Source organism: Lepidochelys kempii, chromosome 4, assembly GCF_965140285.1.
Source record: "Lepidochelys kempii isolate rLepKem1 chromosome 4, rLepKem1.hap1, whole genome shotgun sequence".
In the NCBI taxonomy this organism is placed as follows: Eukaryota; Metazoa; Chordata; order Testudines; family Cheloniidae; genus Lepidochelys; species Lepidochelys kempii.
Window position 1 is genome coordinate 89,598,803 of NC_136383.1, and position 18,571 is coordinate 89,617,373.

General features: G+C 41.6%; 1 protein-coding gene across 3 annotated transcripts in view; it reads left to right on the top strand.

The window, feature by feature from the left end:
- Positions 1-18,571, top strand: part of LNX1 (ligand of numb-protein X 1) — a 128,050-nt gene that overhangs the window by 38,417 nt on the left and 71,062 nt on the right. Inside the window, exon 2 of one of the 3 annotated variants that reach the window (XM_073342030.2) lies at positions 148-298. The exons of the other annotated variants lie outside the window; for them this stretch is intronic. Within the exon in view, the coding sequence (XP_073198131.2) occupies positions 207-298 (92 nt within the window). The 5' untranslated portion in view covers positions 148-206. The remainder of the gene's footprint in view (positions 1-147; positions 299-18,571) is intronic. 3 annotated transcript variants of the gene reach the window in all.

Here is an 18,571-nt window from a genome sequence, read left to right on the forward strand (position 1 = left end):
AATCTTCTTACAGGTCAATGATTTTTCAGCATAGCTTCGTTTAAGGGATTTAAATTTGATTCATAATGTGCTACCAATTGTGTTGAAATGGAAAGGCTCGTTTAGAAAGGGTTTGGCTGACGAGCTTGAAGTTCTGTGTCCCATCAGCAGGCAGAGAAAAAGTGGGAAGGAGAAAACCTAGCAGCAGTGCCAGCCCTACCCTGAAAATGAAGGCTCTTCTGTTACTGGTCCTACCTTGGCTAAGTCCTGCAAACTACATAGACAATGTGGGCAATCTGCACTTCCTGTACTCAGAGCTGTGAGTACTCACAGTCGTGCTGTTGTTGTGGTCTCTGTGTGTGTCTATGTATTGTCTTTTTAATGGGGAAATTCTCGGTATGCAATACCTGTGTGTGTGTAAAAAGAAAAGGAGGACTTGTGGCACCTTAGAGACTAACCAATTTATTTGAGCATCAGCTTTCGTGAGCTACAGCTCACTTCATCGGATGCGTGTGTAACTACAAAGCATCTTGCCAAAGGCTTAAAACAATGCCACACACAGCCTGCATCTGATTGGAAGGACTAATAATAGCGATGTTTCTCTAACGCTTTCCACTTTTGAAATATGGAAGCAGCTGAGACAAGCTGAGCGAAGCAGTCTTTCTGTCTCCTTGTCAACTTTGCTTTTCTGGGCTGGTGTTTCTGATTGTTGGGTTTTTTGCCCCTTTGTGTCTCCTTTTCTGTCCATAAATAGACTCAAACAGAAGATGAGAGTAGAGCATGGGATCTCAGATACACACCCTTTGTGTGTGTGCTCATGTGTTCTCTGTGTAAATCTGCACCCCTTTGGTAAAACACCCCATCGTTGAGAACTGTTTCCCATACATAGTTCACTTATGAGAGGAAAGAAATCCCCCATGTTTGTGTTTTTTGCCTATAGCAGAATGTTATTTTCTCTTTAATATTGCCTATTTTAAATGTAATGATCCAATTTACATCATCCAGTGTGTTAAAAACATAACTGACCTTGCCAAAGCTTACAATAAATATTCTGTCACTTCATGCGTGGTCAATAAATGATGCTAGTTTAATGCTTAGATGCAATAGTAATAGGTGCTGTTTAAATGCAGTTAAATATAGCTATGCATTATAAGAATATTAGCAAATATGGTCTGAAGTAAAATAGGTTTTATTAATTTCAACATGTTGCTTGAGATGAATGAATGAAGTGGCTTATTTTGCTCAGGAATTGATAAGAACAGTTTTAATCCACAGGGTGTGTTTGTGGTTGTATTGTCTCTGCTCTCATACCAAACTCGTAGCATTTGAGATAACAAAAAGTCCCCTTTTGAAAATCTTGTTTGATGTGCATGACAGCTATTAATAATTCAGTAATTCTTTATGGTGCTACTCAGGATTTCTGCTCATTCCAACTCGTACAGTCTTTTTTAAATATTAAAAAGAATGTGGCTTAGAAGATCATAGCCAAAATGCTAAATTAAAATCAGGGTTGTGCTAAGAATGTTCATTAAAAAAATAAATCACTTAAGCAAAGCAAGCTATAGAAATTCAAGCAGAAACCGGAGCAGATGAACATTTATAATGGAAACAATGGCATCTGGGGCATGCAGTTTCCAGGAAAGCAAACTGATGAGATTAATCAGAGCTTGTGTATACACACACACACACACACACACCCACACACACACCCCTGTTGCTTTTTCTTGGGGAATTCTGGTTCGTTGGCTTTACAGGGATAAAGGGCTGCTATATACAGTAGTTATTCATCTCCAATTTACATTAACCTTCCAGCCAACAAAAATGTTAGTCACCCTATTTAGCTGTTCTTGTAGAGACACACATTCGTTGCCCAGTGGCTCTGGAATTGGACGTGCATCTCCAGTTATGAGAAATGGGAGATGCGCATCTAGTCCCCTGGGAACTGGACTGAAACACATCCCAGCCACAAAAGAGTAGTTTAAATCACTGAGGATAGGGTATGGATTGTGTGATTGGAGACTATTTCTTTAACATACAGGAGCATTGGTTGGTATCTTCTCTCTTTGACATAATTCAAAAGGACATCGGGCAGTTTGTGCTAGTTTTAGACTGGCTGCTGTAATTTTTCCTCTTTGTTTTTCTGTGTTGGCTACTGATGGATACTGCTCAGTCGGTGACATATTCTGTTAACATACGGGTTGGATTCGAGGCCCACTGTAACATCAGTAGTTGAAAGGGAGAAATGCTGTTTTCAGTCTGTTTAATCAGATTGCATGAATTTTTTAAGCCTGCTGGTTGCTTTTTGGGTTACTTGGACACATTTTCCAGTGTGTGTTTCTGTATTCTTAAAGATTTGTCTGTTTGACAAATTCAGTATCAGTACCACAGACAGTCTACAGGCTGTGTAGGCAAGTTCTTAACCCCCTGCCCTTTAGTGGGCCAGGCTGGGGGCAGGCAACATTTTTAATCCCTGACACAGGCAACAGAAAGAGTTAGTCCATCACTGTGTGCAACAGTTCAACTTATGGGTGTCACTGGAAATTAGATTGCAATAAGTGGAAATATTTATTTACCACCACCTACACTTTTGGCTGCAGGCCAATGTAAGTATTGAACTTGGTCGGAACTCACTTTATTGGCATGCACCAAAAAGGCGTCATCTGAGGGGGCAGGACAGCACAGGAGTGGCTGCCAAAGGAAGAAATTGGTGCACTCTGAGCATGAGTTGGTGTTGGTGTGAGGCTAGATGAAGGTCTTGTGAAGGTCCACATTGGACAAGAGCTAGAGAATGAAGCAGTAAGGAGACTCCCTCTTCCTCCCTGTATCTTCTTTTCTATATCACCCTGTACTACCATAATTTACTAGGTACTAAGCTTCAAGAAAGCCAGGAAAGGGGCATTGAAGGTAGGAATGCCAGGTTTTGTTCTACACAACAGCAGAATGGATGATCTTTTGGGGGTGGGGATCATGATACAGCCCTGAGTCCCTTCTGGCCTCTAGGGAGACATGTTTTTGAGCTATGGAGAGGGATTGGCTGTCCTCTTTCAGCAGAGTATAGGAGGAGCAAAGATGGGGAGAAGGCTATTGTAGAGCACAGAGCAGAGGAGACTCAGACCTCTCCTTTCTGGGATAGTTGAGGGAGGGGATATTGGTGAGAGGAGTATCAAAGGGGCTTGGGGCCCTTCATCTGGGACCATGTTGGTGGGAAGATAATGGTGCATGTGTTGCAGGGTTGCATGTGTTGGGGGAGGGGGTTTGTCCCTGAAGCCCAGGAGAAGCATCCTCTCTGGGATTTCCCTGGGGTAGAGTGTGGGATGTTGTCATTTTTAGCTCTCTACTTTTTTGCAGTTTGTTCAAATTAGGAAAAAATAATATTTGGTAGTTACAGGTAATCTCGGTGAGCAAATGTCAATCTCCCGTTGAAGTCACCACCACTGAAACCACTTCCCCAGGGAGGATGTCCCCTCCCCTTAGGACACATAATACATATTGCTCTCATTTTCTTCCAGAATATTTGACAGATGTTTAATATTATTGGGATTTATTATTAGACCAGATTGCTTCATCCTGCAGAGAAGCCCTTAGGATAGTGCTAGAAGGGCAAGCCATGAAGTTTCCCATGCCAAGTCTCCTTTCTGTTGTTCAGAGGAGTGGTGGGAGAAGGTGACACACAAGCCCACACAACTCCTGAAATCCATGCAGGGGAAGCCATAGGAGACCCACGCCAGCTGCATTGTTTTGAGGATCCACTCCCCCTCCTCTGCTTCCTGGCAAAGCAACTCCAGGGGATAACGTTTTTGCACTTAGATAAAACATAGTAGCACTGTTTAAAAATAAATGGGTTCAAGAAGTTCTTCTGAATGAGGATGGATTTCTTAGTAATTTGGAAACAAAACATGTGGACATCGATGTAAATCATGTATTAACATGAAGCCATTTTACAAGAGCATTCCTTAAGTAAAAGGCATGAACTACTTGTGGAGTCAATATAAAGGCATCAAAAAATCTGGCCCTAACTAAACCTGCTAGAAATAAAATGACAATGGGAAGGATGCTGGTCCAGTTGGTGAGAATTACTCTACTTTTACCTCTGAGGAACTGTTTTCAGCCATGCAAAGAATTAGTTTATTGGTTTTAGCCTAACTTGACCATTTAGTTCGGCTGGTTTGGCAAGACTGGAATAACCGTTGACAGGATTGAGTACTGTGTAGTAAAGTTTACACAGCACCTGGTTTTAGCCAATGCCATTAATTGACCAGCTTCAGAGCACAATTTAATTTGAACCCAAATATTTTTAAATCTATTGTTTTATAGCTGAAGACATGGTTTTTTACCTGTTTCTTGTGTAGTGCTGAAAATTAATTTGCATTCCTTTTAGCATTTGCATTAGAAAGTCTAGAATAACCTCACCAAATTAACTGAAATGGGTTTCCCATTTCATTTTTTTAGGATAATTATTCCTCCAAAAGTTTCTCTTTTGTCGAATTAAAAAACAAACACAGCTGTCTTCTAGTTTCCTTGGATACATTTCATGTATCATAAGCATAGTTTGGATCAAGCTACTAGGAGAAGGAGGACTTCCTTACAAAATGAGAGATGATGGTTAAAAATCATTTCATAATTTAAAGGATTGGTTTCAAGACAAATAAGCCCAAAGGCCCATGTTTTCAATAAAGGTCCCGTATTTGTGCATGCACAACTTGCCAATGCAATGGATTGGCTCTGATCCTACAAAACTTTACACATGTGAGCAACTTTGCACCTATGAGTAGCCCCACCATGAGTGAACTTAATCCTGATCCTAAAGGTTTGGAGGCTAACTATTGCACTGGTCAATTTCTGCATTGTACACTTTCAGTGTAAGTATTTGTAGGACTGGTGCTTTGGGGCTTAGTTCTACAGGATGCAAGTTCTTAGTTCTGGCCCCAATTCAGCACAGCACTTAACCACACTTAACTTTAAGAACGTGAGCACCCCGCTGAGTTGGGACTACTCACATGCTTAAATAGAAGCACATGTGCTTTACTGGATGGAGCTAAGGTGCACAGGAGTAAGCCCGTAGTGCAGTACATATTGCATTCACTGTCACCTCTGACAGAATTTATAAACACAAATCCCATTCGCACATGAGTGCTAGTGCATCAAAAAATTGTGAATGCCACTGACTGTGGACACACAAATGGCCTGGTTGAGGAAAATTTGTCCCAGAATTAAGATTTCTAGTTTTTTAAGGAACAGAAATGTGATGCAGGCCCAGGTTCAAAAGAAAATATCATTCTTGAGCAGAAACCATGAGAACCTTTACATTGAATTAGTAGCCCAAAACAAATTAAAATAGTCCTATTTCCAGTGTACTAGAATTGGATGGATCACAAAAAAAACAAAACTGAGGACCAACAAAGAGGAAATAGCTATTTTTTTGGACTGTGTTTGTTAGCTTCAGATGTTCTCTACAGCCTTGCGAAAGGGGCTGTGCTGGAAACTTGGTGCCTCTGGTGTCTTTGGTAAAAAATCTCTCCAGTCTGTTTGGTTCTGTAGACTTCCTGTCTCTATCTTCTTTGGGCCTCCCCTGATCTGGATATTATCTTCTGGCTCTAAGCCCTCCACTTTGTATGAGCAGCTACTGCAGGATGGATGAGTAATAGGGCCTGGAAATTTTCAGCCTCCCTTTTTACTTCTCCCCAACCCCTTCACTAGAGCAGCACACCCTCCCATTAGTTATTCTTCCACCAAACTCCTGGGATCTCTTACAGTTTCCAGCAGCTGTCACTTCCCCCAGCTTGAGGGTGATGACCCCTACCTGGTGTCTGGCCCTACTCTGACTCTCCCTTTCATTCACCGTGGTGTGTCTTTCCAGTCCTGATCTCTGCTTAGTATCTGTTCTGTCTCCTTAACTTGATTTACCCGCTCCTCCCTTGTGACTTAACCTTCTATCTCTACCAACGCCACTCTTCAACTGCTTTTCTTTTTTCTTGGACTTGCTCCTTTCCTCTCATCAGCAGCTCTCTCCTGCTGAGAGTGGAGACCAACAGGGCAGATGCAAAAGTACAAAGAAGAGGCCAGACTGTGCAACCCTCACACACATTGGTAAGCATTTATTCACACAAGGAGGCCTATTGAAACCACTGGTACTACTTGCATGAATAAAATGCTCACCAGCCCAAATAAAGGTTGCAAAATCTGGTCCAAAATGTTCAAAATGCTGTAACTTTATTTAATTGGATTTTAAAAGATTAACATATCAGAGCAATGAGTCACAACTGCTGCAGCCGTGCAATTCTATTATTGCATCCTCCCCTTCCCCATGCATGGTACTAATACTACTAAGCATCTAACCTGTGCAACACCGAAACAGGCTGGCAGACCCATCCATGCTGCATCAGTGGGAAATCATAACAATCATAACACTATGCTGTGAGAAAACTGCCATTTAGGACGCAAGCAGTGCTCTCCTAAATTGTACCTGACTTAGACACCTGAGTTCCAGGCACCTTAGAAAGTCCTCAGAAAGACAGACAGTGCATCCATGGATCCAGCTTCCAACAACATGTCTTGTTGTATAGTTGCCTTATCAAGAGTAAAGATATAACATTGGTGGGGCTGAGTGAGCAGATCCCAAACTCTGTGTTGCCAACTTTAGAGTTATTTGATGCTTTACTTAAAGCCCCAGCTCCTGGACTAAATTGATTATGAGAGAATCTCTCGTCTTTTTTTTTTCTTTTTTAAAAGTAAATTTCTATTCTTCATGGTTGCAGGAAAAAGTTTGAGAATGTGACCTCAGAGCACCACTCAAAAAGCATAAGGAAAATGAAAAGAACCCTTATTTATTTATTTTTAAATGATTTTTAAGCTAATGTCATGGTTTGGGGGCACAGGGGCTAACTCACGATTTTTGAACATTTGGGGTCAGCAGTGCTGCACCACTAACTCTCCAGGACACATTGTTACAGACAATGCTGCAGGGTAGGAGGCAGAGCAGAAAGGAGCGGCTTCCACTTGACACTGCCTTTTATAGGCAGCAGCAAGCCAATCCCAGTGACTGACCAATAGCAGTCCTCCTACCAGGAAGGGAGTGCCCTCCGTTGGTGGATGGTGTGATGCCACCCAGTCACGTGGCTGCTCTTCAGGCCCTCCCAGGACAGTCCAACACTGGCTCATATTGCTGGTGCCACTTTCTGCATCCATACCCCTCTACGTCCTTTTAAACGTGTGACGATACAATGCTTTGAAAATATAGAGTGCTATATAATGGCTAAATATTGTTAGTAACACAGGTAAGGGCCATTTTTAAAAAAACAATGTATTGGGCTACATTTATTTCTAAGGTATATTGCTGTTAACTTCAGTAAGATTACACTAGGGACAACAACACTTATCTTTTATAGATTCCTGTAGATCTCTACCAGGGAATTTTGCGTAGGAGGCAGGTTGTTGTATCTGGAATAGTTTAGAAGAAAATGATCAAACCAGATTCTACCATCTGGTGCCTGTGTGAAACTCCCCTTTACCTCATTGGTAGCTGAAGACTGCCATCTGGAGGCAGAATCTGATCTGCGATGATGCTGTGTACATTTTCTGTGACAGTTTCAGGAAATGCTGATGTTAGGCTATGTAAAATAGTATACTCAGCACCTGTAGCGCCCCCTTGTGTCAGGGTTGATGCTGCAAGGGCCCCTTGTATCTGGCGCCTCCTGCAGGCTGCCTTTCACCAGGTCTTCCTTGTCTCTGCCCTCTGGCCAAGTCACATAAAGATCCCGTATGAAAGTTCACAAAATGTCCCAACATAAGAGCCTTCAGCCCACCCATTGGCAGATTCAATGGCCTGCCCTTTGGGATAATCTTCAGCCCTACCCTGGGCTCAGTATTCCTTACATTGGGTTTGCACATCTCTTCCCCAGGGCTGGTAGAGGAACCCTGGCCCATTCTCTACTCTGGGTTCCAGTCCAGGGCCCCTTGTATTAAACAGCTAGGTCTGCTGCTTCAGGTGTGCTTCTGTTCCCTAGGCTGCTTCCTACCCCGAGCCCTCTTGTGCAGCTTCCCTGAAACCTGTGCTTAACACAACCTCCCTTTGGTTCTCAGGCCTCCGCCTTCCCCCTAGTTCCTCCCAGTTTCTTCTTTCTCTGCTGAACTCGCCCCTCTTGGGTTGAGCTGCTCTCTGGGTTTCTCTTCCCAGGAGAGTCCAGTCTCCCCACTACTGAGTACCCTTAGCTTCCTTATAAGTTCCAGATACCTAATGATCCTTACCTAACTCGCCCTCAGCCTCACCCCACCCAGGTCAGGAGGCAATCAATCCGTCGCAGGTGCACTAATTGGCTCTTAACCCCTGAGAAGCCCCCTCCCAGACAACATCAATTAGGGTAAATATTTCTGTAGCCAAAAGTAAAACCTGCACTAGTTGCTAACGTTAAACCACACCAAGCTGAAAAGATAATGCCATAATTGCAGTTGGTACAAAGCTCTATTTTCATGAATTAGTTATGCCTCAGTTATGTTGGATTTTTGTGTAAATTGCCTGAAAAGACTGCATTGCACACCCCTTTTATATAACCTGTGCATTAACGAAACCTTGGTTCTGCCTATCAGAAGCTAGTTCCCAACAGGTGACCTGCTCAAGAAATGATGGGAGGGGACTAGAGAAAGAGATCGAGCATTGAAATGGGGCAGGAAATGAAGGGGAGAAGGTGCAGGCTGGGTATTGCCAAGCAAAAGAAACTGATTCATAATGAGGGCTGCCCAGAAAATAAAAGAAAAAGCTGAATGGCCCAACTTGCTAACCCCTAAAACTGGCCCTGTTCATTACCCTAGTCTTCCTTGCACTAATATGCATTGGTACAGTACATAGGCAGGCCTAACTTGTGCAGCCTCACTTTACTACAATTAACCCAGTTTATCACTGACCTTGGCAGCATGACAAGGATGATATTTTAATCTTGAGATCTTTCTCTGATGAATCAGGCAGAATTCTGCTATCCTGCAATACCAGGGATCAACATTCTGTATCCCATATTTATGTGCTCAATATAAGGTAATTCCTACTCAGTAAATATTTATGGTCCCCTATGGGTATGTCCCTCTTACAGTAGTAAAACAGAGTGGGGAGGGATGGACTTGTTGGGTGTCCAATACGCACACACACATGACCTTTTTGTAGGATCTGCCTTTAAGCTTGTAGCACTGCAGAGCAGCTGGTTGTATTTAGTGACCTTCTCCGTGAGTAGTTCTATCTTTCAGGGCTTAGAATTGATTTTCAGCGTCTTGACGTGTGACCAAGTATCCAAACTGTTCCCCTTGAGCTACAGGCTGATTGTATGTGCAAAGACACCAACAGCACCAGATACAGAGGCAGAGACTTTATAGCAACACAAGTAGCAACATTAGGATAATAAAGTAGAAAGTATGTTTGAGGTTCATTAGAAATGAACTTTTGTAAATGAAGACATAATTTGATCCCTTCTGCTGAATCAGCACTACAGTGGAAATATTCTGTATCACTAGGCTTGGCAGAATTCAGGGTTTTTTTTATAATTCCGATGGATAATATTGATGTTTGTTTTAAAGTATTTTAGATTTTTACCAATTTAAACATTAACAGTTGAGAGAAATTATGGGGCAGCCAACATCACGACACTATACAAAGTAAATATCCTCAAATCAGACTCTAATAAGTGTCCAAACAGCATTTTTCTTTCTTTACCTATCTGTACATTTTGATTGTTGTCAATGGAAATTTTTTTTTTTACAGTTTGTGTATGTCTGGTGAAATTGACACTTACTGATAAAAATCTAATCCTTCCAAGCCTACATATTAGTAAGAAGGGTGTAATATGGTGATTCATGTATTTTAATTACAAAAGGATTTGAGTCCTATAGCTGCATTTTGTTTTAGATGATAGATCAAAGGATATGAAATCAGTTTTTTGAATCACTGAGCCAAATTCATCTCTGCACCTCGGTGGAGTTATATCAAGGATGAATTTGGCTTTTCATAGAATTTGCTTTTCATAGAATGAAGTTGCTTTTCATAGAAATGTGGGGCTGGAAAGGACCTCAGTAGGTAATCTAGTCCAGCCCCCTGCTTTGCGACTATGCCTAGAATTTACTGTTCGACTCATTGGCTATTTTGACAACTGATGCAAAATGTAGAATAAAACACATTCAGGAACATCCTGCTGGAATGGCTTGAGGTTAAAAACTACTACTATACAGAAGGAGCATCATTAAGATACCATAAATTCATCTGTTATAACCAATCATCCTGTGACAAAGTGTATAGAACCCACTATAGCTAAGTTAGATTTAAGGACCTTGTTATCCAAATATTTATTTTTCCTCTATGTTGCATATAGTTGGGTTTGGGGATTTTTTTGTAATACCTCAAACCTCACTGACAGATGATGTCCTGCCTTCCCCAAGATTGTAGGCAGTCAGGCACTTTAGTTATCATCAGGCAGACTATTGTCTTTATCCACTGTAGTCAGGAGGCATAAGTTCCTTAAAACTTCCTGTGCCAAGCCCGAGCCACTGGGCTTGGCTTGAGGGAGGTCCTGTGGGGTCAAGGTGGGAGAGGAGGAAATTGGTCCTTTTTTCTCCCAGGTTCTAGAGAAGCAGCAGTATTGCTGCTTGAACGCCACTGCTGTCAGAGCATGGAAGTAGCATTCCCAGTCAGAAACAGCAAGGAGTCCGGTGGCACCTTCGAGGCTAACAGATTGATTTGGGCATCAGCTTTCGCGGGCTAGAACCCACTTCATCGGATGCATGGAGTGTAAGTTACAGATCCAGGCATTATTATACTGGCACATGAAGAGAAGGAAGTTACCTCACAAGTGGAGAACCAGTGTTGACAGGGCCAATTCGATCAGGGTGGATGTAGTCCAGTCCCAATAATAGATGAGGAGGTGTCAATTCCGGGAGAGGCAAAGCTGCTTTTGTAATGAGCCAGCCACTCCCAGTCCCCATTCAGGCCCAGATTAATGGTGTTACATTTGCAAATGAATTTTAATTCTGCTGTTTCTCTTTGAAGTCTGTTTCTGAAGTTTTTTTGTTCCAGTATGGCTACTTTTAAATCTGTTATAGAATGTCCAGGAAGATTGAAGTGTTCTCTCACTGGCTTTTGTATGTTACCATTCCTGATGTCCGATTTGTCCATTTATTCTTTTACGTGGGACTGTCTGGTTTGGCCAATGTACATGGCAGAGGGGAATTGCTGGCACATGATGGCATTAACATGATGGCATATAACATTAGTAAACGTGCAGGTGAATGAGCCTCTGATGGTGTGGCTGATTCCCAGTCAGAGTAAGTAGTCTTTGTCCATCGGTTGCAATGGCCAGTGGATCCATGCACTATCCTGTTCCCACCCTGCCTTGGTCCACCTCCCAGTATGTCTTATGACTTACTGTATTCGAGTAGCTGAAAGGGCATCCTGTTGCATGAGTGTGGCAGGTGGCCCGAGTAATCCACCATCTGTGCAGTCTCCTCATACAACCAATAAAATTGTTGCTTGCAGACTAGCTGAAGTGCAAGAGTGGTGATTGCTTGAGTTACCTCTGATATCACAGTGGTCTAGGATTCTTGGCATGGCATAGAGACATGTCCTACTGTAGCTGTACACCACATGAGTGTAATTTGTGAAGTCAAAATGGCTAAGAACTCAAATATTGGATAGTAACAGACCGCAAAACCTAGTGGTGATTCAACCTGATGATACTCTGAACAAAATGAGCTCTCCACAACCATGTTTGTAGCTGTTTCCATTGCTTCACATTATTTTAACCTTTTAGTTAATGTCCCAAGGGGAGTAGTGGAGGCTTCCTCACTTGGGACTTTTTAAACTAGACTATACAAAATACTAGAAACTGTACCATATTGAACAATCTTGTATAGAAGGGAGATGGCCTGGATGATCCAATAGATCTTTTTCATTTGTAACTTCTGTAATTCATAGGCGGCCCATTGAAGGTAATGAGTATACTGTGCTCCTATTAGGTGGTGGTGAATGTTTGGGCTGAAACTTATGAGTAAGAAGTAAGATTGTTCTGCTTAATATTCTTAATAGATGCCAGAGCTCGTAGTGATGAGTTAAATTACATGCAGAAAAGCACACATACTGTGTACAGCACATGTAGTAATGCAACAGTTCACAGAACCAGTTCTGCAGTAGTGTTCTGTGAAACAGGAATCTCAAGAGGTAGTTGTGACTTGTGTTGGCCAACACCCAAGAAGTAATCACCAGTAATGTTGGTTTAAACTCTTGGCAAGTATCTCACTGGTATACTAATATCCAATTAATAGTTACAACAACCACCATTACGATCGCACTACTAGAGTCTTCATGAAAAAGAGATAGAGTACAATTATCTTCCCCATGGATGGCATGAATGCAGCATTAATTATCTTGCTATTGGCACTACTGTGGTTATTTTATCATTGGAATCCATTTGGCGAGGGGGGGGAGATTGGAAGTGCAATCCACTTTACATTTAATTGTTTGCATAAATACACGGGGGGTGATTGCATTAATATGTGTACCTGATTCAAATTAGGAGGGGCCATTCTGGGTGCCCCAGGATTGCCAGTACACAGCAGCTTTCTGGCCATGCCCTCTTCATGAAGGGCTATAGGAGATGGCTGTGCGAGCTCTACACCACCTGGTGATCCTCTGTTCTGCTGGTTTTTCAGCTACTATGCATTGTCATGAACCAAAGATCTGTCCCTAGGAATGTGTATGTATTTCCTTTGGTGCTGTGTTTTAATTGTCTGCAGTCCCCCATTTGATGTAGTCTATATGTACGTTTTACTTATCTTGGTCATTTCCAGGGGTTTTAAGCGCACATAGTTTCTAAGTGAGATTTTCTGCTTCCAGTTTCTCCCCATAGAAGAGATTGAATTCCAGTGCATTCTTATTTTATCCTTCCAAGGCATGAGCATAATGGGATCGGACAGTAATGGTTGGTACATTTCACATTTTTGTTCTGTGTCCCCAGTAGTCTAAGCATCTGTAGGTTTGAAGGCACTTACAGTCATAGTCTTTGAATTCAGAATAAATCAGATGAGATCAGAGCTAAACAGGACAGAACATTTAATAAGATATATAGCGCCCATCTAAACATGCATTTAATACATAGAGCTGACAAAGCAAATAAATGTAAAGCTCAAGGATCTGGCTTTTTCAGACTTTAAGCCTGACTAACAGTAATGTGACCTGAATGAAGAAAGGAAGTTTGTAAAGGGAGATTTAGACCAAATGACCTTTTTGTACAGATGATGAACCATAATCCATACTAGACACTTTTGGAAAGCTTCCCCTGCCTCCTCCCCTCCCCTAGACAATGTCCTATCTGTCAGCTAACACTGCGTTTCATCCCTTGTGCTCATTTTGCAGCAGTATTATGGAGGGCTTGTCCTAGCAGCTATTTAAAAAATGCTTTTTAAAGATTTGTGATAGTCTCTTTGCTTGTTGTTAAAGTCAACTAATGATTATGCAAATTTTAATCTGTACTTGATGTCACCTCAGTTATTTCAAATCCCCAATAAATACAAACAATTAAAAAAATCCTAGCATGATTCTGGGCCTAGTAGTGCTTTCAAGCACCAGGATAGCTGGTAGTCAACAGACCAAAGATTTCTGCTTTACTGATAGAGCCTAATTTGTATGCATGCTGTCTAAGGACAACAGATTAAATAATATGTAGCACTTTACTTAAGTCTCTACCTCTTCAAAGTGTTTTATAAACATTAATTAAACATTAATTAATCCTCTCAGTCCCACTCTTAGATAGGTAACTTTACCTACACCTGGTATAGGTAGGTAGCAGCTTATACCTTACAGATACTTTGAGTTAGAGAGAACATTCACATTTGAAATAAACTGAGAGGAAAAACTTCCCTTTAGTATCCTCAGATATGTCTTGTAATCTCCCCACACCTTGTTCACCCCACAGTCATATCTTGCCTTGATTACCTTAACTACAGTCGGTCTGGCTTTCACTCCTTATCCTGTCTATCTAAAATGCTTCTGCCAAAATCATCTTCCTCTTGTCCTTGCTTCAACTAAATTTCTGCTCCTCCCTGAAGCCCTCCTTTGCGTCCTGTCCCTGTCTCACACCACGTCACATTCAATCTCCTTGTCCTCTCTTACAAGATGGTTAATGAAGGGTTTCCAAACTGCCCACAACTGGTAGTGGTATGACTGATGGTTAATGGGGAATTGCCCCAATAGAGTACACTGCACTTTGGCTATGTGATGGAAGAGAAAGATACAAGGACCCTGGACAAATAATAGGACTCTTTTTAAAATAAAAGGCCAAATTATGCTCTCACTGACACTGGTGTAAATCTGGAATAATTCCATTTTATTCAGTGCCTTTACATTGGCCAAATTCAGGCATGACGAGTGAGGGGAGAATTTGGCCCTTGATAATAGTTACTTGTTTAGCTGTGACAGTTGAGGATGGGAGAACTTGAAATTTGTGAGTTCAGAAGTGTGGCTCTGATGCTTTTGAGTTTGTGTTTCCCTTAGGAGAGACTGTTTTTAAAAATGAATGTGTGTAATTCATGTGTGTGGGGAGGGAAATCTGGGGAAAAAAGTGTGAAAATGGAGCAGGGAGTGGGTAGAGTGAAACTCAAACACAGAAACTGAAAAATGTAGCAGTGAGCGGAAGAAAGGCTCATCAGTAGGCTTCATTCTTCTCTCACTTACACTAGTTTTGTACTGGTGTTACTCCACTGATTTTGGTGAGATGACTCTTGATTTACACCAGAGTAAATGAGAGGAGAAACAGGCATTGTGCATGTGGATAGTTGCATATGTATGAACACATGCACACCCCCTCTTTAAAAATGCAAGCTTTTTTTTAGAGCAAGGTACCTCTATCTCCCTTTTAGCTTGAACAACATTAACTTTTAAAAACTGAATCGCTCTCGGAGGTGCAGGAATGAAGGAGTTTAAATTACATAAGTAAAGTTTCACAAACTCCTGTTTCTGCAGATCCTGTGTACGCAAAAAATAGTCGCTTGTGAGCTTCACAGACCTCAGACTCCATGAGCTTTTCCTTTCCCTAGTGAGGATGGCAGGAATTAAAGCAGTTCCTAAGTAGCTGTGAGTTCTTGCATTTTTTTTGTATATATTTATCTTTCCCTGTTAGAAACACACACCATATCTTTCTGACTTCAGACAATTGTTTGTTACAATTTAAGAAGAGTCCCTTTTAAATTAGATATTCCTGATAAAGCAGCACAGCTGACTGAGTGGGAGTGGCAAAAAATGAGACTTCCCAATGAGGACCCTAAGCTTCAGCCAAGAAGTACTCAGCACAATGGTGCAAGAGGTGCTAAAATGCTGTCTCCTAGGCTGCTTTTTTTTTTTTAAATGGGATTATCTCCCCGCGTACACACGCTGCAAGTTAAGGAAGTCTGACAGTGGGTTAGATCAGGCTGCTCCTGCCTATGCTAGTTGCCAGTGTCTCTGTAATGGAAGCTGGAGGTTGCTGAGGCCCAGGGTTGTGCTGATCACCCAGGCAAACCTGGTCCTAAGAGATCTGATGATGAATGGTTATGACTCACCCATGGAATCAAATTTGTTTTTAAAACTCCCTTCATTACACATAAAGTTTGTCATACCCAGACCTTCTTGAGATGCATTTTAAATAAAAGAATCTGAGTATATAAAGTATCAACTTGGAAATATCTATTGTGGTGTCTGCTAATGACCTCCCATCACACTTTTTTTTTCTTTTAATGCTTCCAAAAAATAACAGCTGTTCCATCCAAGGTCCCTTGTGTCAGAGAAGCTCTTGTTGTTATCATTCTCCCCTCCTCTGCCATCCTTCACGAAGAACGCTATTTCCAGGTCTTTTAAACTATTCATATTGGAGAAAAAAATTCTTTTTAGTTTTTAGCAGACCTCTCAAACCAATGACACTTTGTTAATACTTAGGATGAGCAAACTAGTTTAGATGAACAATGATCCTGAAGTGGAACCTCAGATTCAAGCACCCTTGAACTATTGGCAACATTTGGATGTAGATCCAGACAATGTGTCAGGTTCCCAGCTCAGCTAGCTTGCAAATGAAATTAATCAACCAAAGCCTTGAGCTAATTAGGAATTCAAAAAGTCATGGATTTTATTTTCACTGCCCTCTGTTCTTCCCGGTAGAAGTGCTGAAATAGCATGACAATGCTCTCCGTACAGTTAGGGGTCTAGGAGTGTTTTCCCCTCACTATTAGTATTTGTACTACAGTAGTACATAGAACCCCACTCAGATCAGTGCAAGATGCTGTACAAACACATAATAAGAAACAGTCCATGCCCCAAAGAGCTTTCAGTTGTAATAGATAAAACAGACGGCCTGAGGAGAGACAGCCACAGGTAGGCAAAATGACTTTCCCAAAGTACCACAGCTAGTTAGTGGCAGAGCCAGCAATATAATCTGGGTCTGATGAGTCTCACGCAATCTATTCACAGGACCCAACTGCCTCTCCTGGGCCAAATTCTGGCTCTGTTCCATAAATGCAACCCTGCATATAAGGCATCTGATATTAATCTCTGATCCTTTAACCACTTACAAATGCATTTAACTTCACATACACTAATAGTGCCATTAATTTCAACGGGGCTACTCCTGTATATACACTTAAGCAGGTATTTAAGTGTTTGAAGGATCAGAACCCTTAGAGGCTAGTTCTGAAAATTTTAGCCCAAGTGACCTTCCTGTAGTCACACAGCAAGCCAATGGTCGAGTGTGAAACAGAGCTCCTCTTCGCTGAATCCCAGTGCCTTGCTCTGACTGGAAGACGAGATCACCTGCTCATTGACATTGAATCACAGCTCCTGGGTTGACTGGATTTACCTTTTTGTACAGGATAATTAAGTAAGTTCTTTAGTACAGGGTGTTGACCAAGAAAAGTGTCTTCTAATTTAAGATTTTTTTTTCCCAAATCAGGCAAAGCACCTATGTTAGTGATATTTCTCAAGATTAATCCACTGAAAGAACATTGCAAAGGAAAAAAGAGAATAACCCCAAATTGCTCCAAATATCAGAATGACCTGCTGATTCACTGCATTGTGTTATTCACATCCAATCCCTACTCAGGTATATGGGAGCCTGGGTAGGTCAGAGTAAAGGGATAAATACTTTCATTGACTTGCAAGTAGAAATAACTTACATTATATTGATCTTTTTTTAAAATCAAATTTAAAGAGTTTCTGGTTTGAAATCACTGCTTTCAGGGTCTCTCCTATGTGATGGAATTGGAACAAGTCTGACATTTAAAAGCTTGTATTGGAGAAGACATTTTGATTCTTGCACAATAGAGGTATCGGTGCAGATATTGCAACTATGAGACGCACGTAAGCAATAGTAGGTTCTGCATGCAAAGGAGTGAATCCTATCCTTCATCTGGAATACTAGATCCTCTTGCATCAAAGTCAGTGCACTTCCAGTGCAGAAATTGGAGGAGTAGAATTTGGGGAGACTGTGCCTTGGTGGGGTATCTCTGTATGTGGAACCTACTCACCAGTGGCTCCCTGCATGGCTGTATGCAAGGGCAGCTAGGGAGGACATAGTGACCCACCTTTTTGTAGATGTTATGGTCTTACCCTGCCTTATCCTATTGTGGGGACTTGTGGCTGCAGAACCTGGAACAGTAGCTTGGAAGAGCCTAGGGAAGACTCCACCCTATATTTCCTCTGAGGATTTCCCCAGTTCCCTGTCAGTGCCCAGAGTCTTGTGAGGGGCGATTTGCTCCTAACTGAGGGCTTGTCTACACAGGGAAGTTATTCTGGAATAAGGTAGAGTGTGAATTAAAAATGCTTATAGCTAGTCTGGAAAAAGAGTGCCTTTTTCTGGTTTAATTTAATTGACTGTGATCAAGCTAAACTAAAGAAAGACACACTCTTATTTCCAGAGTAAGTATGTCCACATGACGAGCTGTTTTGGAATAGCTGTTGTAGAATACCTTATTTTGTAATAAAGAGACAAGGTGGGTGAGGGAGTATCTTTTATTGGATCAACTTCTGTTTATGAAAGAGACATGTTTCTGAGCTACACAGAGCTCTTCTTCAGGTTGGTATAGCTCAATAGTGGGTCTCTTTCACCAATAGAAGTTGGTCCAATATAAGATACTACTTCATCTACCTTTTCTCTCTACTATCCTGGGACCGACATGGCTACAACAACACTGCAAACAACAATGAAAATTATTCCATAATAGCTATTCTGGTCAGTTTCCCCCTGTAGACAAGCCCTTAGTAAATAGTACCATGTACTGAAAACTGTAAACTGAAGTGGTAACTTTAGTAGAACTATTCGAGTTCCTTTTTGAAAGCTCTACTGTAATGCAAAGATCTAAGTCCGCAGCTGTCCTTGGTGCATGATGTTGCAACATCCCCCTCCAAGCTTGTTTTCTTTTAAACCCCCCCCCCCCAAAAAAAAACAGAAAATAGTTTGCTGTGAGTCCCTTGTTATGTTTACAGCCATTAAGATGTTAGGTATTTCTTCCCTTTTCCTCCTCCTCCCCCATATATCCGCCCTGGTAAACAAAAAGTGATGACTGCTGAGAATCTTCTCTCTGCCTTCCAGGAAGAGAACTCATT